Source organism: Homarus americanus, unplaced genomic scaffold, assembly GCF_018991925.1.
Source record: "Homarus americanus isolate GMGI-L3 unplaced genomic scaffold, GMGI_Hamer_2.0 scaffold16712, whole genome shotgun sequence".
NCBI classification, from domain to species: domain Eukaryota; kingdom Metazoa; phylum Arthropoda; class Malacostraca; order Decapoda; family Nephropidae; genus Homarus; species Homarus americanus.
This window is the reverse complement of record NW_024757794.1, coordinates 7,835,012-7,861,001: the sequence shown is the minus strand read 5'-3', so window position 1 is coordinate 7,861,001 and position 25,990 is coordinate 7,835,012. Positions and strand designations below refer to the sequence as shown.

At 39.3% G+C, this 25,990-nt stretch overlaps 1 protein-coding gene across 1 annotated transcript; it reads left to right on the top strand.

Moving 5' to 3' along the window:
- The first annotated feature begins 322 nt into the window (after positions 1-322).
- LOC121857674 (ectonucleotide pyrophosphatase/phosphodiesterase family member 1-like) lies at positions 323-24,413 on the top strand. The gene is made up of 15 exons (XM_042353736.1): positions 323-404; positions 13,291-13,322; positions 15,140-15,442; positions 15,929-16,072; positions 16,446-16,562; positions 16,992-17,099; positions 17,254-17,488; positions 18,743-18,975; positions 19,860-20,093; positions 20,485-20,574; positions 20,746-20,884; positions 21,125-21,298; positions 21,625-21,847; positions 22,287-22,428; positions 23,404-24,413. The coding sequence occupies exons 2-15, from the start codon at positions 13,293-13,295 to the stop codon at positions 23,542-23,544; spliced, it is 2,313 nt and encodes a 770-aa protein (XP_042209670.1). The 5' UTR covers positions 323-404; positions 13,291-13,292; the 3' UTR covers positions 23,545-24,413.
- Positions 24,414-25,990: the final 1,577 nt, after the last annotated feature.

Here is a 25,990-nt window from a genome sequence, read left to right as displayed (position 1 = left end):
TATGAACCTCTGTCCTGCGTGGCAGTGAGAAGTGATACCACCCTCAGTGTCAAGACCTGACAGAATTACTCAGAATAGGCAAACTGTACTACAAGCTCTGCCAATAAATTTGTTAAACTAAAACTTCTCACCCCTATTCCTCACCTTCCTCCTCCTCCTCCTCCTCCTCCTCCTCCTCCTCACCCCTATTCCTCCTCCTCGCCCCTCTTCCTTCTCCTTCCTACTCCTCCCCTTCCTTTTCCTTCTCCTCCCCACCCTTATAACACCCCCTCTACCCCCCAATCCCCGGGGACGAAAGGCAAGAGGCAGAAGCAACCAGACAAGCCAGCTTAGTAGACGCCACCAGCCTCACACCCACACTGACTCACGTCGCTTTGTGTGTAGCGGACATCTTCAGACTACAGGTCAGTCAATTCGCATCTCTCACCGTTTATGTAGGGTAGAGCGCATAGAGGATACGGTTTATAAGGAGTATAATGTATATGGAGTACAGTGTAGGCTATAGGGAGTACAGTTTATATGGAGTATAATGTATATGAAGTACAGTTTATATGGAGTACAGTGTAGGCTATATGGAATACAGATTATATGGAGTATAATGTATATGAAGTACAGTTTATTTGGAGTACAGTGTAGACTACTGTATTTGGAGTACAGTGTAGGCTATATGGAATACAGTTAATATGGAGTGCAATTAATATGGGTTACAATTTATAAGAGATACAAACTACAGCGGATACAAAATATTATACCCAAGATGTCGAAAATTTCAGCTGTAGCAAATACTAACACTAAGGCTGTCGTGTTTTGCATGTTGGATCAATAACAAGCTTGCTATGATGATCTGACTGTATAAATTATATCAATCAGTTAATGGATGAATCAATTACCCTGTAAATCAAAAGAGGCTTATCTAATGGCCATATGGAGGAGTTAGGTGAATGACTGTGTGAATGGATAACTGAATGGTTGACTGGTACAATGGATGACTGGTGAATTGAATGGATGATTGGTGAATTGAATGGATGACTGGTGAATTAAATGGATGACTGGTGAATTGAATGGGTGACTGGTGAATTGAATGGATGACTGGTGAATTAAATGGATGACTGTTGAATTGAATTGATGACTGGTGAATTGAATGGATGACTGGTGAATTAAATGGATGACTGATTAACTGACTGGTGAATTGAATGGATGACTGGTGAATTAAATGGATGACTGTTGAATTGAATTGATGACTGGTGAATTGAATGGATGACTGGTGAATTAAATGGATGACTGATTAACTGACTTGGAATGGTTGACTGGCTATCTGAGTGGCTGACTGCCTGTCCTAAGACCACTCTGCTTCACGTTCCATTTATAGTCTGCCATAAACAACAGTGTCTCTCTGTCCTTGTCTGTTATTTCTCACAAGTAAAGTCTTTCTCGCTTCCCGTCTATTGCCCCCCCACATAGGACAGTCTTCTTCCCTTCCCGTCTCTTGGCCGTCATAAACCTGTCAAACCTCATCACCGCAGCTAGTAGACGGTAACGCCCGTCATTGATAAAAACAAAATGATACCACTTACGGGTGTTTACGTCAACAACAACAAAACTTGCGTGAGCTAATCTTGTTTGAACAATTATTATAATGGCCGTAAGTTAACCGGTGCTATATATAAAGCGGATAATATTGTGTAATGTTTTCCAAAAGAATTAGAAAATATATTTTTTTAATGAATGGGAACAAATTAATCGAGAGGCAATATGGCGGCAGGATGTTATTGTTTCCTCTCCTTCTCTGTTAGGGACACTCACGCTCCCATCCCGTGAACTTCCCGGTTTGTCTTGTTAATGGGTGATGTTTCACTTCCATTATGCAATGCTATTCATGTCGTCCGTTCTTACGTACGTTCTTCATCGTGAATTACCAATTGGGAAAAAATTCTGGCCATCATTTTCTAGGTCTAGGACTCTAGGCATACACTTGAAATTGAGTCCCATATACCCGACGACCAGTTAGGGGCAGTGTGAATACAGTAGAATGCATACTCAATATTTCGGAAGTAAAGGAGGCAGTGTGGCCAGCACTGCACTAGACTACCTTCACTTCCCCAATTGTAAAATAAAGTACCATGGAAAGCTGAGTGAATTGTAATTGGACTGGGTGCCAACCAGGGACATGAAGCAAGCATTATATCTACTCGGCCACTACCTTCATTATTATTATTATTATTATTATTATTATTATTATTATTATTATTATTATTATTATTATTATTATTATTATTATTATTATTATTATTATTATTAAATTTTTTTTGCTGCTGTTGCTGTTGTTACTATTATTACTATTAATATCATTATCCTTAACATCATAATTAAAATTATTATTATTACTACTACTAGTAAAAGTAGTAGCATCATGTTTCAGGTCACATATAAGTTTCACGTTACGTTAGAATTCAAGAGGTAAAGTCATCGTACTCAAGGGGTTAAGTCATCATAGTCAAGGAGTTAAATCATCGTACTCAAGGGGTTAAGTAACATGTGAGAGTTGAAAATATTTCCCTTGAATTCTGTCTTCGGAACTTTGTATATCTCCAAAAAACCAATTTTGTCCCAGCTGGGTATTTTGTTCACGTAAATTCCCTCAGACTGACGACACCTTCCAGGGAGAACTACGGAATATGTTGAAACATATTTACGTGGGTTATGTAATATAGTAAGTACAGCTGAATAATAATAATAATAATAATAATAATCATAATAATAATAATCATAATAATAATAATGATAGTAATAATAATACACAGTTAAGAAAGTCATTGACAGTGTTGCCAGAATTTGGGCGAAGTATTTCCGGCGTGTCAGGAAACCCCCACTAAACTGGGATTAATTTCCAGTGTCCTATAAGTCTTAAATTGTCACGAATGAGCTAACTATGGAAAATCATGGTCAAGAGGTAGAGGTAGAGGTAGCGATGGCCTCTGAGTTGAGAGCAATTCTTATCTAGTCCTCTAAGTAAGGTAGGTATTAGGCAGCTACCAAACAGGGAGGTACTACCGCCTGGAAAGATATTGGAAGCATAACATGTTGTCTAATGGTAGACTCTGCTGCCATATGGCATCACAAAACTTGTGACCAAGTCCCAGGTTGCTCATCTGACTTTCTGCCTCATTTACACACAATTGCAGGGTCTCAATTATTTCTCTTACTATTGACAACACAACATACATACATACATTGTTTCTCACTTTTGATCTTTTTTTTTATTTTTGTATATCTTTATGGTTCTTTATTATTATTATTATTATTATTATTATTATCATTATTATTATTATTATTATTATTATTATTATTATTATTATTATTATTATTATTATTATTATTATTATTATTATTATTATACCCGCCCCAGGCCCCGATGAGGGTCAGTGACCTGTGCCCGGGTGGGCTAATCCCCGTAAAAAAAATATAAAAAATAAATATAGAAAAATAACGGATATACTACAGTAGATAAGAAATTTCATCCGGTTCCCTGATTAATTTCACCGGAAGACTAACCACTATCTAGGGGTTTAGGTTAGGTTAGGTTAGATTAGGTTAGGTTAGGTGATTTAGTTAAGTAAAGATTTGTGTCGAGTAATAGGTTGTGAAATAAGAAAGGTAAATATTTTGGATCACCTGAATATTCGCCCTCCCAGCTTATTTTACCTGAAGATTAACCCTCCCAGCTTATTTTACCTGAAGATTCGCCCTCCCAGCTTATTTTACCTGAATATTTGCCCTCCCAGCTTATTTTACCTGATGATTCGCCCTCCCAGCTTATTTTACCTGAAGATTAACCATCCCAGCTTATTTTACCTGAAGATTTGCCCTCCCAGCTTATTTTACCTGAATATTTGCCCTCCCAGCTTATTTTACCTGATGATTCGCCCTCCCAGCTTATTTTACCTGAAGATTAACCATCCCAGCTTATTTTACCTGAAGATTCGCCCTCCCAGCTTATTTTACCTGAATATTTGCCCTCCCAGCTTATTTTACCTGATGATTCGCCCTCCCAGCTTATTTTACCTGAAGATTAACCATCCCAGCTTATTTTACCTGAAGATTAACCATCCCAGCTTATTTTACCTGAAGATTAACCATCCTAATGCTATTTGGGGGTTAACTTAGGTTAGTTTAGGGTAGATTAGGTTCATTTAAGTTAAGTTAGGTTAGTATTAGTTAGGCTAGTTTCGGTTAGGTAAATTTAGTTGAAATTAAGTTAGGTAAGTTTAGTTTAAATTAAGTTAGGTTGTGTTAAGTTAGATTACACTGCTAGAAACTGCAAAATAGGGTAAATTATTTTGTCCTGTCTGTCTGTCTGTCTGTCTGTCTGTCTGTCTCCAAAATAACTCTAGAACGCGTCTGCGGATTTGCACTGAACTTGGTATATGTGATCACCATGTTATAAGTTCCACAAGATAAACTTATGGTGAAAATATAAGCAAAATTGAACAAGAATTGCAATTAGGGCCATATTCCAGATGGTGGTGGTGATGGTGGTGGTGGTCTGTAACCTCCCCTCACCCTTTGTTGTCCCAGAAGAATGTAGAACCAATTAACGGCTTAGCCTAACCTAACCTAACCTACTGTAACCTAACCATTTAACGGAGTAGCCTAGCCAAGCCTAAACCTAATCTAACCTATGAATGGTGGAGCCTAATTCCATACTAAAGATGATTTGTATACTAACTAAACGTTATATGAGTCGTATCTTTCTATTGATAGACGTTTCGCACAACGAAAACGTATGGGGGGTGTATTTAGAGGGTTAAAGAAAACGATGATATGAGACACACTTTAGCGGTGACTACGATAATTTACAGTAACAGCATATCACTAGTTCGATGTTTATCTAACCTAACTTAAACCTAGCCTTGTCCTAGCTTGATATAGGTCTCGTAATAGTGTGAGGTATAGCTATAGAGAATTTATACATGTGTACTGAATGAAGTAGAAGCAGCAACAGACAGAAAGATAGAGAGAGAGAGATTATTATTAAAACTATAATTGATATACATAGAAAATTAGTGAAGTTATTACGATCATATGTATCGTACAATATTTTATGGCAGGACATCTCAAGAATTTACAACTCTGAATCTAAAGAAGTTAGCTTAAACAATTCTCTGGCTTCTTTAACTTGAGGACTGTGAACACTAGTGGGGTGGTGGCGTTAAAATGGTGTGTACCCTGACGCCGCATTATCATCAAACTCCAGAAATTCTTGTACAGTAGTATAAACTAAGCAACTGAAGAGGTTGTAATCTCTCTTGGTAACTGAGACACAAGAGGCTCGGTACTGTACCAGCTTGGACGTCATCAACCAATGGACAGTCCTTGGTGAATCTCGGTGACACACAGCACACTAAATAAGGGACCATTATAATCTTTGTAGTGTCTTACTAGTTGGTAAGTTTAATATTATTCATAATGTTATCTCTCCATGCCCACATTCTTGGTATACAGTAAATGCGTAATAGTCATGAATTTACATCCCAAAAGACAAGGACAATTTTACACTTTAAGTTATTACATACAGTCTACAGTCTACTTTACATTCATATTACTTGACACCTTTAATTAGGGCGACTATTTAAAAAAGAAAAAAAATATTGACAAACTAAATTAATGTCCGATTTCACGATGAAAGTTTCTTGGACTATCCCTGGGTGAATCTACTGACTGTTGACCATTGTCTGTATACTGACGACTCTGCCTTACTGACTTGTTTATTACACATCACGTCAGTGAGGTGTTCGGTTGGGAAAATTCATGTTTCTGTCAAAATTTACATAGAAAGTATTGCTCGTCATATTTCATCTCGCAAGGAAACCTTATCTCGGCATATGATACAGAGTCACTTATTTATGTTTAATAGCGATTTAAAAATGTTAAGCTAATGATATTTAAATGTACCGAAGCCACGTGCAAGCCTCTGAACGTTCGCTCAAGTCTTTAGCCGCCGAGTCTTGTAATATACTGTACAGTAACCGAGGCAAGCAGGGTCAAGGAAAGCCATCTCAAGGCCATCTAAAAACAACATACCAAAGTCATTCTCAACTTACATTTGCAACAGTTATCGATCCAATTAGCCTAGTGGGAGGGAGGAAGGATTTTTTCCTCTCTCTGGCTTGTCCATTAATATTTTAACCCAATAGTTCTGACATTTTGGAGTGGTATCATTCTGTTTCATATCCACTGGAAGAATGACGGCAACTGACTGATCTGACTGACTAGCCACTTAGAGACGAGTAATGGTCAAAACAATATACCACACGACAGAGAAACAACACGATTAGCGGTGAAAGCAAATCGTGATCTGTGGTTTGACTCCGTTAGTCTGCTGTTTAATATTTGTTTTCGCTGTATATAACAACAAGGGACCAGTTAACCTTCGCGCTAGGTAATTGAAGATGTACTCATCGTGTGTGTGTGTGTGTGTGTTTATGTACGTATGTATCTATAATACTTACGTGTATGTGTACAGTATATGGGTACGTGTGCGTAATTATATTAGCGTGGTAAAACTTTAATACTGGTCCATACACCAATATAAAAAAAACTATGTACAACTAAATACGACATTATCAATTAATTCAATTCAATTAATCAATCAAACTGAAGGCAATTATAACAATTAACATTTACGCTACACGTTATTAACAGACGGTCACACTAACAACATTAAGTAAACACAAAACTACCGTATACTAACTGCAGGCTTTTTGGTGGCTACTTCTGGTAGAATTATAATGTCAAATCTCACCCATTATATATAATAAAATATACTTATGTTCAAATATTATTATGTACGCAATACGTACTTTTTTTCCTACATTATTTCTCCCCCCCCCCTCCCCCCACCCTCGCTCCCCTCCGCCTCCACACACACAGACTTTTCCTAAAAAAATCTTCTTTTTTCTTTTCTTTTCTTTTTAGAGTCCTGATAGATTGATATTCACGTGTCTTTCACCAATCATATTTTTTTATAATAAAAGTTATCTAAGAATGGAGTATTTAAAACAATCTAACGGAGTTTTTTCTAACCTAACCTAACCTAACCTCGTTCACTTAGATTTAGGATGATTAATGACTAGGACACTAGGTGAAATATACTGACATGTTTAAAATATCTGATAAAAGGTTATTCGGACCGGATCCGGTTTCCGGAAGTCATTATTTCGTTGTTTATTATTTTATGAGAAATTTCGTGTTGTCTACAGTACAGGTAGGTGAGTCTTGTCCAGTGATTCCCCAGAGCTCACTGTGGCTCGTCGTCTTCACCTCAGTCCTACGTGGCAGTGATCAGGTACAACACCCTCAGTTTACCAGACCTCACCGAACTACTCAGATTAGGTAAAAGTGTACCTCAAACTAGTCAGTGTTAAACTAAAAGCTGTTTTATTTAAAGGAATAACCTATACTGAAAAACAGCGACACGTGGTTTTTTATTAGCTATTTCTAACCAGGTGTTAATAGTCAATATACAGTATGTATTCACTGGAATTGTTAATGGTTTATATTCTGTATACAGGTGTTGTTAATAGTATACATAGTGTACAGGATAGAATTAAGCGACGGTCGGGAAAAATTAATCACAGGAGTAATATATAGACCCCCCAATCTTGATAGCGTCAATGAGCGACTTATCTGGGATGAAATGCGCAGGGCTTCCATACAAAACAAAGTCTGTATAGTAAGCGACTTTAACCTTGGCCAAATAGATTGGACTGACCTTAAGGGTAACTCAGAATCAGAGGATTTTCTCGAGACGATCCAGGACTGTTTCCTAAGTCAACATATAACCGAACCCACACGGGGTAATAATATACTGGACTTAGTTCTGTCGAACAGAGAAAACCTAATTAGCAATGTCGAGGTAGGGAACGAACTTGCAAACAGGGATCACAAAGAAATTCGATTCCAGTTAGATTTTCAGGGCAGACGTAAGGAAAATTCCACTAAAGTACCAGATTTCAGAAGAGCAAACTTTAACAGTTTAAAGAGGCAGCTGAGAGAGGGGGTGTCGCGCTTGGCTGTGAACCTGACAGATGACACGGACCTGATAAAGAGATCTGAGATTGCCGAGTTCCACGACAATTTAAATAGTGAGTTACTTAATGCACAGAGGCAGAACATACCATACAAAAAACTCAGATCAGACAACAATGACCCTAAATGGATAAATAATTATTTAAAGAACATCATTGGCCAAAGGAAGGCTATAGGTAGAACGATAAATCGTGGCGAAATTCACCTCCGGGACTATTATAGGGTATTGGCGAGTAGGGTTAAAACCGAGATAAGGAAAGCAAAGAGGAATAATGAGGTAAGGATAGCAAGGGAGGCGAAAACAAACCCCAAAGGATTCTACCAAATGTATCAAACTAAAACACGAGAAAAGATTGGACCAATACGGTCAGACTTCGGCGAGCTCACTGATAACGACGGAGAAATGAGCAATAATTTGAATAAATATTTTTCAACAGTTTTCACCACCGAAAATTTAAACATGATACCCGAGGCACCAACTCTATTCAGAGATAGTGAAGAAAACAAAGTAAGTGAGATAGTAGTGACTAGTAACGATGTTAGTAAGCAAATAGACAAACTAAAGCCTAATAAGTCACCTGGTCCCGATGAGATATTTGCCAGAGTATTAAAGGAATGTAAGGAAGAGCTTAGTATGCCCTTAGCAAAGTTGTTTAACATGTCATTAAAAACAGGTGTAGTACCAGAATCCTGGAGGATAGCGAATGTTATACCGATTTTCAAGAAGGGGGATAGATCACTATCCTCTAACTACCGCCCAATCAGTCTAACATCAATAGTAGGCAAATTTCTGGAAGCAATCATTTCAAACTCTATTCGAAATCACCTGGAGAAGCACAGATTGATCAATGATTCCCAGCATGGCTTCACAAGCGGACGTTCTTGCCTAACTAATCTATTAACATTCTTTTCATCAGTTTTCGAATCGATGGACGAGGGGCACAATTATGATGTGGTATATCTCGACTTTAGCAAAGCCTTCGACAGAGTCCCCCACGAAAGACTAATTAGAAAGGTAGAAGCTTATGGCATCAAAGGTGACATCCTTAAATGGATTAGGGCGTGATTACAGGACAGGAAACAGAGAGTGAGCATTAACGGCACTAAGTCCCATTGGAGCAACGTCACAAGTGGAGTTCCCCAAGGCTCAGTACTTGGACCATTATTATTTATTATATACATAAACGACATAGATATCGGCATTGACAGCAACATAAGTAAATTTGCTGATGACACTAAAATAGGACGTGTTATCAAATCCGACGAGGACTCGGCAAAACTACAGGAAGACCTAAACAAATTTTTCGAATGGTCTGAAAAATGGCAGATGAAATTCAACGTGGACAAATGTAAAGTACTCAGTATAGGAGATATAAACAGGGAAAACAGATACCAGATGAACAACGATGCCATAGAGAAATCCGACTGCGAGAGAGATTTAGGAGTAATGATAAGTAGGAATCTTAAGCCAAGTAAACAATGTGTTTTTGCTCGTAACAAGGCTAATAAAGAACTTGGGTTCATACAAAGGAGTGTTAGTTACAAGACTAGCGAGGTCATCCTAAAACTGTATCTTGCTCTTGTGAGACCACACCTGGATTACGCAGTTCAGTTCTGGTCACCGTATTACAGAATGGATATAGAATCCTTGGAAAGAATTCAGAGGAATGACAAGACTAATCCGGGCATTAGGAACCTTGAGTATAGAGACAGGTTAAAGCATCTTAATTTGCACTCCCTTGAGAGACGTAGAGCGAGGGGCACCTGATAGAGGTGTATAAGTGGAAGGCAGGGCTAAACAAAGGGACATTACAAAGGTACTCAAACTATCCAACCAGGAGCGAACTCGTAACAATGGTTTTAAATTAGACAAATTTAGATTTAGGCGTGAAATAGGTAAACACTGGTTTGGAAACAGAGTAGTGGATGAATGGAACAAGTTACCAAATATCATCATTAACTCGAATACCCTGAATTGTTTCAAACATAGGTTGGATGCTCATATGAGCAATAGGGGTTGGGTGTAAACGGAACTGCCCAGTATGGGCCAATAGGCCCGCTGCAGTTTCCTCCATTCTTATGTTCTTATGTTCTTAACATGGGGGTATCACGTGTGTGTGTGTGTGTGTGTGTGTGTGTGTGTGTGTGTGTGTGTGTGCGTTAATAGTGTGTGTGTGTGTGTGTATTAATGGTGTGTATTTGAACGTTTAAGGTAATTCCTAGAACCTGTATAAAACTGACATTGGTGAGGGAGACAAACACATCTCCTCAGTCCTTATACACACTTACACTATAAAGTAAGTCCCTTATACACACTTACACTATAAAGTAAGTCCCTTATACACACTTACACTATAAAGTAAGTCCCTTATACACACTTACACTATAAAGTAAGTCCCTTATACACACTTACACTATAAAGTAAGTCCCTTATACACACTTACACTATAAAGTAAGTCCCTTATACACGCTTACACTATAAAGTAAGTCCCTTATACACACTTACACTATAAAGTAAGTCCCTTATACACACTTACACTATAAAGTAAGTCCCTTATACACACTTACACTATAAAGTAAGTCCCTTATACACACTTACACTAAAAAGTAAGTCCCTTATACACACTTACACTATAAAGTAAGTCCCTTATACACACTTACACTATAAAGTAAGTCCCTTATACACACTTACACTATAAAGTAAGTCCCTTATACACACTTACACTATAAAGTAAGTCCCTTATACACACTTACACTATAAAGTAAGTCCCTTATACACACTTACACTGTAAAGTAAGTCCCTTATACACGCTTACACTATAAAGTAAGTCCCTTATACACACTTACACTATAAAGTAAGTCCCTTATACACGCTTACACTATAAAGTAAGTCCCTTATACACACTTACACTATCAAGTAAGTCCCTTATACACACTTACACTATAAAAGTAAGTCCATATACCCCTTACACTATAAAATACACTTACCCTTATACTTTAAAGTAAGTCCCTTATACACACTTACACTATAAAGTAAGTCCCTTATACACACTTACACTGTAAAGTAAAGTAAGTCCCTTATACACGCTTACACTATAAAGTAAGTCCCTTATACACACTTACACTATAAAGTAAGTCCCTTATACACGCTTACACTATAAAGTAAGTCCCTTATACACACTTACACTATCAAGTAAGTCCCTTATACACACTTACACTATAAAGTAAGTCCCTTATACACACTTACACTATAAAGTAAGTCCCTTATACACACTTACACTATAAAGTAAGTCCCTTATACACACTTACACTATAAAGTAAGTCCCTTATACACACTTACACTATAAAGTAAGTCCCTTATACACGCTTACACTATCAAGTAAAACCCCTGTACGCACTTAGTGTCTCCTGTACATGTACACTAGTAACGCCTCATGTACACTATTAACGCCTCATGTACACTATTAACGCCTCATGTACACATATTATAAAGACCTCTTGAATACATAGTTAAAAAAGGTCAACAAAAGAGCATCGTATCGCATTTAAACCCCTGATATAAACCTTTAAATCATCGTCCTCAAAGGGTTAAATCATCGTTCTCAAAGGGTTAGATCATCGTCCTCAAAGGGTTAGATCATCGCCTTCAAAGGGTTAAATCACCGTTCTCAAAGGGTTAGATCATCGTCCTCAAAGGGTTAAATCGCCGTTCTCAAAGGGTTAGATCATCGCCTTCAAAGGGTTAAATCATCGTCCTCAAAGGGTTAGATCATCGCCTTCAAAGGGTTAAATCACCGTCCTCAGAGGGTTAGATCATCACCTTCAAAGGGTTAAATCATCGTCCTCAGAGGGTTAGATCATCGTCCTCAAAGGGTTAAATCACCGTCCTCAAATAATCAAACCATCGTCCTCAAGGGGTTAAAACAACTGTACCGTACAAGATAAGGGAATACCATTTGTTATGGCGTAAGGCTAACGTGTAATTTATTCCGGTATTTCCCAGGTGACATCACAAAGGTGTTTAATCATCAGGTGAAGTAAGATACAGGAGCGGGTGGATGATCTCTATAGGTGATTCCTTTTATGTTACAAATGTCTGCAGAAGAAGGGCAGGTAAAGGAGGAGGAGGAAAAAGGAATAGAAAGAAGGCAAGGGAGAAAGGAGGAATGTAGAGGAGGGGAGGAGGAGGAGAGGGGAGACGAAAAAGACAATGAAGAGAGGAGGTGAGGAGAAGGAAAAGAGTGAGGAGTAGTGAAAGGAGGAGATGGGGGGTGAAGGTGGGAAGGAGGGGGTGGATGGGGGAGACTACCAGCTTATATAAATTCAGGGGATGTGCTCTGTTCCTTCAGTTTATTGGCGACGCTTGTGACGTTCACCTGTACGTACCTCCTTCAACTCTTGATGCTCACCTGTAAACGTTAACAGGTAAGATGGTTAATAGTGGTGTTGGTGGTTCATAGTGGTGATGGTGGTTAATAGTGGTGATGGTGGTTAATAGTGGTGATGGTGGTTAATAATGGTGATGGTGGTTAAAAGTGGTGATGGTTGTCAATAATGGTGATGTTGGTTAATTTTGGCGATGGTTAGTTAATAGTGGTGATGGTGGTTAATAGTGATGACGGTGGTTAATAGTGGTGATGGTGGTTAATAGTGGTGATGGTGGTTAATAATGGTGATGGTGGTTAATAGTGGTGATGGTGGTTAATAGTGGTGACGGTGGTTAATTTCGGCCATGGTGGTTAATAGTGGTGATGGTGGTTAATAATGGTGATGGTGGTTAATAGTGGTGATGGTGGTTAATAGTGGTGATGGTGGTTAATAGTGGTGATGGTGGTTAATAATGGTGATGGTGGTTAAAAGTGGTGATTGTGGTTAATAGTGGTGATGGTGGTTAATAGTGATGTTGGTGGTTAATAGTGGTGATGGTGGTTAATAGTGGTGATGGTGGTTAATAGTGGTGATGGTGGTTAATAGTGGTGATGGTGGTTAATAATGGTGATGGTAATTAATACAATGCTGGTTGATAGTTATTATGAGAACGGCTCTAATGACTGTGTTCTCACACCATTAGACGCCATACTATACGTTATAATATATTCATGGCGTGGTCTCGTTACGAACACTGACTCAATCTTATGTTTACGTGTCACATTACTAGCTGTCGCCGCCTTCTGAAAACATAATTTATTTCCTCATTTTCAGAGATGGACAAAAGACTATCCACTTTACTTGTTGTGAGTAGTATATTCTTGTTTGTTCTTTTTAATATAACCTAACCTAAACCTAACCTAAACCTAACCAATACAATCTAACATAATATAACTTAACCTTGCATAACCTAATATAACCAAACCAAGCCTAATAACAACCTAACCTAGTATGATATAATCTGATAAGCTTAACTAAATATAGCTTAATTTAACTTAATACTACCTTCTCTAATGTACACTTTAACTTAACTTTAGTTGATAATTATAATCTAACCTAATAAACACTAACACTAACCTAACTTACATTAATTTAACCTAACCTAACCTAACCTAACGTTATCTCTATTTTGAACTTTTCGTTGGTGGTTGTCTCTCAGGAGATAGGAAGACAGACAGACCAGGAAAAGATAGAGACAGAGAGAAAAACAGACAGACAGACAGACCAGAAAAAGATAGACAGTCCTCATTAAGGGTGATTGTGGCGTACTGTATATTTTAGCTCGCTGTGGTATGTTGTTGAGAGAAACCTGATTTTTTTATTTTGTCAGATGGTGTGTGTGTGTGTGTGTGTGTGTGTGTGTGTGTGTGTGAGAGAGAAAGAGTGAGTGTGTGTGTGTGTGGAGGAGAAGGAGGGTGTGTGTGTGTGTGTGTGTGTGTGTGTGTGGAGGAGGAGGGGAGGAGTGTGGAGGAGGAGGGAGAGTGAGCGTGTGTGTGTGTGTGGAGGAGGAGAGGAGAGTGAGGTGTGTGTGTGTGTGTGAGGAGGGAGGAGGAGGTGTGTGTGTGTGTGTGTGTGTGTGTGTGAGGGAGTGGTGTGTGTGTGTGGAGTGTGTGTGTGTGTGTGTGTGGAGGGAGGAGGAGTGGAGTGTGTGTGTGTGTGTGTGTGAGGAGGAGGAGAGAGTGTGTGTGTGTGTGTGTGTGTGTTGTGTGTGTGTGTGTGAGGTGTGTGTGTGTGTGTGTGAGTGTGTGTGTGAGTGGAGTGTGTGTGTGTGTGTGTGTGTGTGTGTGTGTGTGTGTGTGTGTGGAGGAGGAGTGTGTGTGTGTGTGTGAGGAGAGATGTGTGTGTGTGTGAGGAGGAGAGGAGAGAGTGAGTGTGTGTGTGTGTGTGTGTGTGGAGGAGGAGAGGAGGTGTGAGTGTGTGTGTGTGTGTGTGTGAGGAGGAGAGGAGTGTGTGTGTGTGTGTGTGTGTGTGTGTGTGTGTGTGTGTGTGAGAGGAGAGGGAGTGTGTGTGTGTGTGTGTGTGTGTGTGTGTGTGTGTGTGTGTGTGTGGAGGAGGGATGTGTGGTGTATTGTGTGTGTGTGTGTGTGGTGTGTGTGTGTGTGTGTGTGTGTGTGTGTGTGTGTGTGTGTGTGACAATGTTGGTGTGGGGTGTGTGCGTGCTGCCACAATGTTAGTAACTAATAGGGTAACAAATCAGCCAAACTTTATATTCTTGATCTATAGCCAAACCATACCAAACCAAACCTAACATAGCCGAACTAAACCCCAAGCTACACATAACATAGCCAAAACTAACCAAACATAGCCAAACTTAACCTGGTTTAATCTAACTATTCTAACATAGTCAACCTAACTTATATGATGTAACCAAAACTAACCAAATTCGTCTAAACACAGTCAAACGTAATACAACATAACCAAAACTAACCAAACCTAATATATATTAACATTGAAACACATGAAGACTACGTACCCCAGTTCATTTCACCTGAGAAGTAAACACCCGAACGCTACCTTTAGGGGAATAGAGTTAAGTTAAAGTTATACGTTGCCTAATCTTTCACGTTATCGCCTTCATACCGAGTGTATCAACCTCTTCCTCCTCTTCCCATCTCCCTTACAGATCGGCGTAGTGCTACTGGGGATACTCACCATAGTGATATTAGCAGTGACCTTAGCTAGCAATGGCACTGGGCATAATAACAAACCTCCCGTCTTACCCGAACGTCTGAACTCCAACCAGTGCCCTGCGGATTTCGGGCATCGACCTGTACTGCTGGTGTCATTGGATGGCTTCAGACCTGATTATCTCAAGAGAGGACTCACACCTACTATACAGATGCTGGTGAAAGGTGGTGTTAGTGCACCCTACATGGCGGCCTCCTACCCCACCGTCACTTTCCCAAACCATTATACTATCGTTACGGTGAGAGTCGAGTCAACGTCTGTAATAGTTCCCCTTTGTGTTATCTGCTTCTTATCGTGTCTGATTTATGTTGTTGTGAATTATAATGTAAGTGCTCGGTTGTGTGTGTGTGTGTGTGTGTGTGTGTGTGTATGTGCGTGTGTGTGTGTGTGTGTGTGTGTGTGTGTGTGTGTGTGTGTGAGTCTTTTTAACTGGTTATCATCTACTTCTTTCTTTTCTTTATTTTACACTTAATATTTGTCTCCGTCCACCATTGTTTTTCTTTTTCTTCGTTCCTTTTTTATTCATTCGTCTTTCTTTTAATTTCTTCTTCTTTCTCTCTGATTATCCTTTTCTTTCTTTTGATCTTATTTTTTTATTTTTTTTTATTTTCTTCACATTCTTCACACTTGCTTCAGCCATCTTTTGAGTTTTCTTTCAGATATTTCCCATTACCAATTTACCAGACGTCTAAATAATAACAATTTTGCATCTTTTTACACACAGGGAATGTATCCAGGGAGTCACGGAATAATAGACAATTACATGTATGACCCGGTATTCAACAAGACTTTCAGCCTGGGGGGTACAGAGAAGAATAATGGAACCTGGTGGGGCGGAGAACCTATCTGGAACACTATGACGAAGCAGGTAGGGGAAGAGAGGGGTGTGTTGTGTAGGGGAAGAGGGGTGTTTTGTGTAGGGGAAGAGAGGGGTGTGTTGTGTAGGGGAAGAGAGGGGTGTGTTGTGTAGGGGAAGAGGTGTGTTGTGTAGGGGTGTGTTGTGTAGGGGAGAGGGGTGTGTTGTGTAGGGGAAGAGAGGGGTGTGTTGTGTAGGGGAAGAGAGGGGTGTGTTGTGTAGGGGAAGAGAGGGGTGTGTTGTGTAGGGGAAGAGAAGGGTGTGTTGTGTAGGGGAAGAGAGGGGTGTGTTGTGTAGGGGAAGAGAGGGGTGTTTTGTGTAAAGTCCTCCTACTACATGAATTAATATTTACCTAATGTTTGTTAAGGTTCATCTATATTTGCAGGGGAAGAAGAGTGCCACTTATTTTTGGCCGGGTTCAGACGCGGACATCCAAGGGACTCACCCCACCTACTGGTTTCCCTACAGTGTCGGTGACCCCTTTGAGGATCGAGTGCAGAAGGTGAGTTTTGACCCAAGTGACCTATTGACAGCTTCTCATAGATAGACCAATGAAATCCTTTTATATCCGGGTACTCTGATTACCCGCTAGTGTGGCTCAGACAAACCAAAATCTGACGACATCTTTTCAAGCTTGGAATCAACATATACCCTGTAGTGTGGATTCTGTGAATTAATGCTAGATAGGCACATTTCCTTATCTCTCAACAGGATTTTGTCATGAGGGTTAAATGATGATATTAGTTTACTTCTCTTATAATGGGTGCGCTTGTCTGAGTTGTCTTGGTTGTTAGGAGACAGACACCAGTAGGTTGAGCTGAGTGAAGAGGACAAAGTTCCTGTATCCAATAATGTAACTAAATGGTGCAACAAAACATTCAGAAGTTATCTCCTACTGTCGGGTTAAATGACGACGTCCCTGTTGTTGCAGGTGCTGGAGTGGTTGTCGCTGCCTGCTGACGACAGACCTCACTGGATAGCTCTCTACTTCAACGAGCCTGACCACGAAGGACACAATATGGGCCCAGATTCACCTGAGGTATATATCTGGTTTACCTTAGTAATGACATTCAGGTGACCTAGGTATTCATGCGTACTGCACAGACGCCTCAATAAACTCAAATTTTCACTTATGGTTGACGATTATGATTAATTCCCACAGGTGGTAAATAAATTCCAATTAACTCCCACAGGTGGACAAGCAGCTGGTGAGGGTAGATACCCAGATAGCCAACTTAGTGGCAGGCATAGTAGAGAGGAACCTCGTTCACTGTGTCAACTTGATTCTGGTAGCTGACCACGGCATGGCTCAGGCGGGAGCTGACAAGAACATCCAGCTGACCAACATCTACCCGAAGCTCAACGATGTCGCCGAGAAAGTGATTCATGGAGCAACCAGCAGGATCAAGACCTATAATGAGAGCCAAGGTGAGAGAGGGGGAGGCAAAGTGATAGAGAAAGAAAGGTGCAGAGATATAGAGAGAAAAGAAACAGAGGAAGTAAGAATGACAGACCGAGAGAAAGAAGAGTGACTGGTAAAAAAATGGTGACTGCTGCATCTCATTATAAATTGTCAGAATAAAATCCCCCCAAAAAACCTTTAGGTGCATAAACCCCAGATACTGTATTCCCAAAATGTCCTGGGAATGTTGTCAGCAAACCTGTACACACTTGACAACACATCCACCATTTCTAACATCGACTGCTCCACTCAACTCCCCGGAATAAATTAATCGTAAAAGGTGATTCTCAGTAGGGTTATCTAGGATGGTGAAGTCCCGGTTACCACTGAATATTAAGATGACCTTTTGTTTATATAATACTGTACTGTACAGTATATTAGCTGCATGGGGTACCCGGTTCTCCGAGTTTGTTTTTGACACCTTCAGTTACATAACCATATCAAATTTTAACTATTTCTCCTAAAAAGAGGTAAGGTCAAAACTAACACAGATACTCTCATCAGAGAGGATGAACCCCTGCGGGCCCACTCCCTAGAATTAGAGGAGCAGCCACATACTCTATGTCCGTCCTTGGACAAAGTTAAGTGCACATGCAAACAATACCAAACCAAATTTCAGTGCTAGGTTAAATACTGTGTTCGTGAACAGGGGGCCTCAATTTAGACTTTCGTGACCAAATTTCAGCTTTCTATTTTAAAAAACCATGGCCGTGAATAGCAAAGAAACAGAAAATAAATGTGTTTTTTTATGAATGGGTTCCACCTTTGGGGATGGAGGCCGACCTCTGGGGCCAACTCTCAAAAATCCTGCCCTACTGACACTTCTTGAGTGCTATGCTTAGTTGCTGTTTATCTAGTTAATTCGGGTAATGCTACTTAAACAATTAATACATGTAAATAGCCCACACTTAAAAAGTTCTATTGTCTATATACTTACTAAAGCTATTACAATCCTCATTCCAAATTTCAGCTCTTCCTCTAAAACAGTAGCCGTGCATAGTGAACAAACACACAGACACTGCATTTTATATGTTGTATAACGATGAGTCGTATACTGTGGTGTCTCAAGCCCCGGTGACAACAACTGTCTCATCAGACATCACTGTCAACCTCATGATGTTGAGGACCTTGACTGTACCTCTCTCTCTCTCTCTCTCTCTCTCTCTCTCTCTCTCTCTCTCTCTCAATAACCTCACCCTCTTCTTCACTTCCTCAATCAGAAGCAGTCTTGGACCTTCAGCGCCTCCTGTCGTGCAATCGGAAGGAACTGAGGGTATTCATGCGGGAGGACCTGCCCAAGAGGCTTCACTATTCCACCCACCGGAGGATCGAACCCCTTATAATAGATCTCGATCCCGGATTCTACACTCTAAACTCAAAAGAAAATTCGTCCAAGACCAGAACCTCACTTAAAGGTCACCACGGGTACGACTACTATTTCCCAGAGATGAATGTGAGTTTACTTTTAGTTTACCTCTTTACTTAGTTTACCTAGTTACTTTGTTTAGCTTTATTGTATTAGCCCCTGTCTAACAGACAGGAATACTTATATGAATGTGGTTTACATACATTAGGTTTGTATAATTACGTCACCCACAGTAACTTTCCAATGAGACATGAATAGTCATCAACTAGACATGTGACACTGTATTCCCACTGTGCCCTCAGACCTTGACTGCAGAGACATCAATTAAGTATCCAGCTATCGCCAGTTCGTTTCCTGTGTCTGAGCCACAGAGACGTGTGCTCTAAGAAGCTAGTTATACCCAAGCTTCGTCCCTTAATAACGCTCACAGCTCATAACGTTAATTACGGTGATATCCTAATTATTGTGCAATGGTTTATTTTCATATTAATTGGAGAAAGTCCATTTGGGTTTGAAAACTTAACCCATAAACATTTATGAATGTTGCTTTCAGTTTACCTCTAATTAGCGGCTTCAACAGGTAACCGGAAACCGCAACATTATCTTATCTAATTTACCTTGAGTTTAAGTAGTTTACCCAGAGCTTAACATGTTCTTACTAAAGTTACCTAGATATTGTCCAGATCTTATGAAGAGTTTACTTAGTATACCTTGATATTAAACAATTTACCTCGAGTTTACCTTAACTTTGCCTTATTTCTTATAGTTGTCTTGATCTTAGTTAGATGACCTAGAGTTTAAAATCGGTCCCTCACAAAGACCTCTCACCCCCACCCACCATTGGTCCCTCACAAAGACCTCTCACTCCCCCACCCACCATTGGTCCCTCACAAAGACCTCTCATCCCCACCCACCATTGGTCCCTCACAAAGACCTCTCACTCCCCCACCCACCATTGGTCCCTCACAAAGACCTCTCATCCCCACCCACCATTGGTCCCTCACAAAGACCGCCACCCTCTCCTCCACCCGGGGGCTCCAGACTTCCAGCAAGGAGTGGAGGTAGAGGCCTTCCAGAACGTCGAACTGTACAACCTGATGTGTTTTCTCACCAACGTCACCCCTGCCCATAACAACGGCACCTGGGGCGCCCTCCATCACCTGTTGTCCATACTCCCTCCCCCGCTAAAATACACCCCTCAGCAGGTGAGTACTCCCCTCCCCCAACCACCTTGCACCTTGAGAAAACCTTCATCATAACCTAACCCCAGTCAGCAGGTGAGTACGCCCTCACTTGGCACCTGGGGAGAACCTTCATCACCTACTGACCAGCCCTCCTCCCCCAGCAGGTAAGTACTCCCCTACCTGGCACGTGACGTTATCGACTACCTCCTTAAAGGATAACATGTATTCACGTCTTACAGGAACCCCGCACAGTTCTTGGGATAAATACCAATATTTAGGGTCTTTCTGTTTTCATTGGTAAGGTGCAAAATAGTGCAAAATATATTATAAATTTTCAAACCATCACACTCCTAGCAGCGAACGTCTTGACCTAACCTAATCCTTTCTCCTATTTCTTCCTTTCTTCTAACAGGTCAAACCCCCAACGCTGAGTTACTCCAAGGACGCCACTAAGTCACGGGACTTCACGATCAGTTGTAAGCGTGACCTGATCCCCTCTACGGTAAGATTAATAATTTCTTGATTTCCATATCTGGCATCCTATATAAGAGAGCTTATAAGCGTGGGGCTGATTGGCTGACTGCATGTATCCATTGTGAGCGTTTGTAAGCATGATGCTGATTGACAGATGGCATGAGTCTGCTGTAACCCCCCCCCCTCTCTACCCTGCTAGGCTTGGCACTCGGCACTGGCACTGACGGCAGAGCAACAGAAGGAAGCAGAGACACGACATGCACCATGGGGGGTTCCTTTCTCTATCTGGTCCGCCTCCTCCCGCCTCGCCCTCCTCCACCACCACACACACCTCTCAGGTAACACACGTGGCAGGGACAGCTTTTGGGGAGAAGTATTGTGGTCCATTATTTGTTTCATCAGTAGAGTATTGTTGTTACTGATTGTTATTAGCAGTAGTAGCCTCTGTAGTAGTGGTAATAGCGGTAGCAATAGTAGTATCAATAAAAGTAATAGCAACTGTAGTATCAGTAGCAACAATAGTAGTAGCAGCAGTCGTCGCAGCAATAGTCACCTAACACTAGTCCCTCGTGATGCAGGGTACTCGCGGGCGCTGAAGGTACCACTGTGGACCAGCTTCACAGTGAACGAGATTCCATTACACATTGAACCCGCGTCGTGGTCCAGTGATCCTCGCCTTCAACCCAGAGACTCGCCCCCCTGTACCTTCAATCACACCAACAATCTTACCATGGCACCACTCTTCCCCTACAGTGAGTGACCGAATGTTTTGAAAACTAACAAAGGTTATATTTTTCTTATTATTGATTAAATAAATAAATAAAGACAGGGACGTTAACAATTTGAACGTTAATGTCGCTTAGAAATATTTGTGATGATATTTATTCCTGTTAGTCTTAAAGTTATTATAATTATTATTATTATTATTATTATTATTATTAGTAGTAGTAGTAGTAGTAGTAGTAGTAGTAGTACCACTATTACTATTAATAATAATATTATTACCATTATTATTGATAATATGAAAACAGCAGTAATAGTAGTGTTAAGCATCACTCACACGTCACTCCCTGGACAGGGTATGTGGGCGACGGCGGCTCTAACCTCACCAGCCTGCGTCAGGTACCCTACATGATAACTAACGCCCTGGTCATGAGCGAACAGCTAATGCACAGATGGAACTATCTACTGTGGAACTTGTTTCCCAGCTGGTACAAGAAATACGGCGTCCTCAACGTGGTGTCAGGACCCGTGTTCGACGCTGACCACGACTCCAAGCACGATGAACTGCCCTCTCTCAGGTACTGTATACTATACTCGACTAATACATAAATCGGATCACCCTAAGATTATCTCCCAGCTTAATTTTACCTTAAGATTAACCAAACCTAACCTAATGCTAGTCAATCCGTACCTTACCTGAGCTATCATAATCACCCAGGTTGCGCAAATGTGTTTCAGCAAGTGAAATAAGCTGGGGGGACTAAGCTTCAAGTGATCCCATAAATCTACTTACAAACAGCTGTTAATAAGAACGAAAAGAATCATAAGTAGATTTTCATTAATTCTGCCATCTATTTACTTATCAAGTATGATTAACCCTAATGGGATAAAATGGCGTCGAAACTACACACAGACTCTACTGTATAAAATGTACGTTGCTGTATTTTTGTCGCCAGAGGTTACAGTATATGTCTGTATTCCGCTTGTATCCTCACCTTGTTCTGGTCGTCCCAACAGCGTGCCAGCAATACCGACGGACATTTTCGCCGTGGTGACCAGGTGTCTTGACCCGGTGACCTCGCTTGACCAGTGTGGCCACCTGCGTGTAGACGCCCAGGCGTTCATCTTCCCCCAGCTGCTGCCATCCATCAACTGCCTGGTAAGGAGAGGGGGGGGGGGTATTTTATGTTGAGTGAGAAGAATAAGAAACTGAATCATGATCGTGACATTAAACGACAGAAATAATAATAATAATAATAATAATAATAATAATAATAATAATAATAATAATAATAATAATAATAATAATAATAATAATAATAACAATAATAATAATAATAATAATAATAATAATAATAATAATAAAAAAAAAAAAAAATAATAATAATAATAATAATAATAATAATAATAATAATAATAATAATAATAATAATAATAATAATAATAATAATAATAATAATAATAATAATAATAATAATAATAATAATAATAATAATAATAATAATAATAATAATAATAATAATAATAATAATAATAATAACAATAATAATAATAATAATAATAATAATAATAATAATAATAATAATAATAATAATAATAATAATAATAATAATAATAATAATAATAATAATAATAATAACAATAATAATAATAATAATAATAATAACAATAAGAGAACGTTTAAGTGTACACCAAAACAGCCATAAGATAAAAATAAACAAAAGACATAACTGATACATGTAACTTGAGCCATATACCAAAAACTTTAAGTACAGGACCGTACAAATAGGAGTAAACACACAGGTTATATACTATTCGCTAATGATTCTTGCTGTGGTTGGAATGAGGGTTGTTCTTAACGCGATCAGAAGTCGTATTGGCTGGATTGATTGCGGTGTCGTATAGTGCGCAACTGAACGCAACCTAGTGACGGTGGTAATGAGATAGTGTGTGTGTGTGTGTATGTGTGTTTATGTATGAATATAAACGTGTGTGTATTAGCATGTGAATGGACTTATGCGTAAACGTGTATATATGTATGTACAAGTATTAGTATTTATTTTCCACGCATACCCTTTGTAAATACATCTTAAACAGAAACTTTCACCTGGTCATCAACGTCTCTCCCTCACAGACTGACCGCCGCTTCACACAGATGTACAGCGCCAAGGTCAGGGACGTAGAGGTGGCGACTGGCCTCACCTTCTACTCTCGCCTGACCCACTACAGCCGTCTGGGGGTCATCTTGAGGATTAATCCTGACCTCTGGGAGTGAGAAGGGTGATGACCACGCTACATCCTGACCTCCGGAAGTGAGAAGGGGGTCACCACCCTTCACCCTGACCTCCGGAAGTGAGAAGGGGGTCACCACCCTTCACCCTGACCTCCGGAAGTGAGAAGGGGGTCACCACACTACATCCTGACCTCTGGAAGTGAGAAGGGGGTCACCACCCTTCATCCTGACCTCTAGGAGTGAGAAGGGGGTCACTGTGCTTCATTGCTTCATCCCAGTTACCTGTTGATGGTTTTTGTGATGCGTTGGTGATAGTATATGCAATGAGACTAGTTGTCATATGTACCTTAATAATGGTGGTTAATTATTTCTGTTTACCGAGGAAGTACAGATGCAGGTGTAGGTAAAAGTACAGGTACACAAATACAAATTAACCCTTGTTGTGTATTTTAATGGCGATGATGTTCATTTTATTGATGTAACTATCTAACATTATAGGTACAAACTACAGTACAAAAAGTCATATAGTATAACTAGTCAGTGCACTGTGCCTTACTGAATGTTTAATATGTTGTATTTTATGTTAATCGCCGAGAAACAACAGGTATAGGTGTAGATTAAAGTAGAAGTACAGAAAATTACGCACAAATTACTTATGTGACATATTTTTCAGAAAAATACAACCCCGGAAATAATGTTGCTGGTACTCTTAGTGATAATTTTTGGTTAGTATTCAGTTAGTGGTCTTCTGTCTTTGCTGACCTCACTGATAGAAAGTTGTTCTCCCTCGAAAGGGATATTTTACTTTCTCGTGCGACTTAACGCGACCAGTGGGTTAATTCTTCGACAATCTGTTTTATGTACAAATGATAACTGTGGTTGGTGTAGTATAGATAATTATATACTGTAGATGTTGAATCTAATATATATATATATATATATATATATATATATATATATATATATATATATATATATATATATATATATATATATATATATATATATATATATATATATATATATATATATATATATATATATATATATATATATATATATATATATATATATATATATATATATATATCAAATAAATCACTAGGTGCGCGTGATCCAGGTATATGCTGATGAACACTTCGTGTTTTCTTTTTCCTTGTGGTTATCAGTATATATATATATATATATATATATATATATATATATATATATATATATATATATATATATATATATATATATATATATATATATATATATATATATATATATATATATATATATATATATATATATATATATATATATATATATATATATATACTCTTTTGCACCAGATAGTAAATTATTAAAGATTATGCACATTGGTTTTGTGTTGACTATAGCTAGCGTCTTTCACCTAAGTGATAAGTGAACGTATCTCATTAATGTAGAATAACGGTATATTTTTGCCCCATTTCGAACGTTCTTTTTGTACAAGAGATATTATATGCATTATTAAGACTTCACTTACTAGGAATATTTAACGTACGAGCTTTTAAAAATTAGTTGCAGGTTTAGCTCTGACGGCAGATAACATCAGCCTAAAGTTCCCTAAACTAATCTCACCTATCATTAACCAAATCAAGCGAGCCAAACCTAACCAGACTGTACACTCATTTCTAATTGCCAAACTAATTTATGACAGTAACAGTTACAGTCATCGTTCTGTGCATTCTCACATGACTAGATTTTACTATGTACATTACGAAGTTAGATATCATAGCTTCCAAATTAAGAGTTAAATAATATATGAAACATCAACACAAAAAAAAATGCTCGGGGACTATCATAGTTTCCCATCAAACATTTTCTATGACCTTCTTTGACTTGTCTTAGGCAATGGACTAGATACCTGCAACTGTAAAGATCAGGTCCGGTAAATTATGTTAGGTAAAGGTTACGGTAGGTTAGTCACATTATGTTCGGTAAAATATCCTCTAATTGTTAATAATATTCCGATAGAGCAACATTATTGTATATTTGTTGTTGACACCGGCCTGATATGGTCGTCCAGACTCGGTTACTATTTTAAACCATACTCACAGATACTCACAGATGATCTTCTGGAAGAGGCTCACGTCTGTGACTCCAGCTCAATAGCCTCGTCTCTACTCAGACGGTGGCTGCGTGTGGCGAATATTTGTGCCCTATAATTTAGCCTCGCTCTTGTTTTGTAGATCTTTGTGTTCCCCCAGGTAGTGTCATCCTCCCTCATCTGGAACATTCCTGCTGTACATGCCTGGTCATATATGCCACACACTATCTTGTATGTTTCCACTTGGTCCCCACTAGATCTTCTGTAAGCCAGTGTCGGTAACTGTAATTTCCTTAGTCTTTCCTCATAAGATAAATCCTTGATCTGTGGTACTAATTTGGTAGCACTCCTCTGTACATTCTCTACTGCTTCTATATCCTTAATGAGATATGGGCACCAAATTTGATTAGC

Coding starts and splice junctions, on each gene's coding strand:
- LOC121857674 (XM_042353736.1), top strand. CDS start 13,293: ATGGACAAAAGACTATCCACTTTACTTGTT. Junction 16,073..16,445: donor GGAACACTATGACGAAGCAG/GTAGGGGAAGAG, acceptor CTATATTTGCAG/GGGAAGAAGAGTGCCACTTA. Junction 17,100..17,253: donor TGGGCCCAGATTCACCTGAG/GTATATATCTGG, acceptor TAACTCCCACAG/GTGGACAAGCAGCTGGTGAG.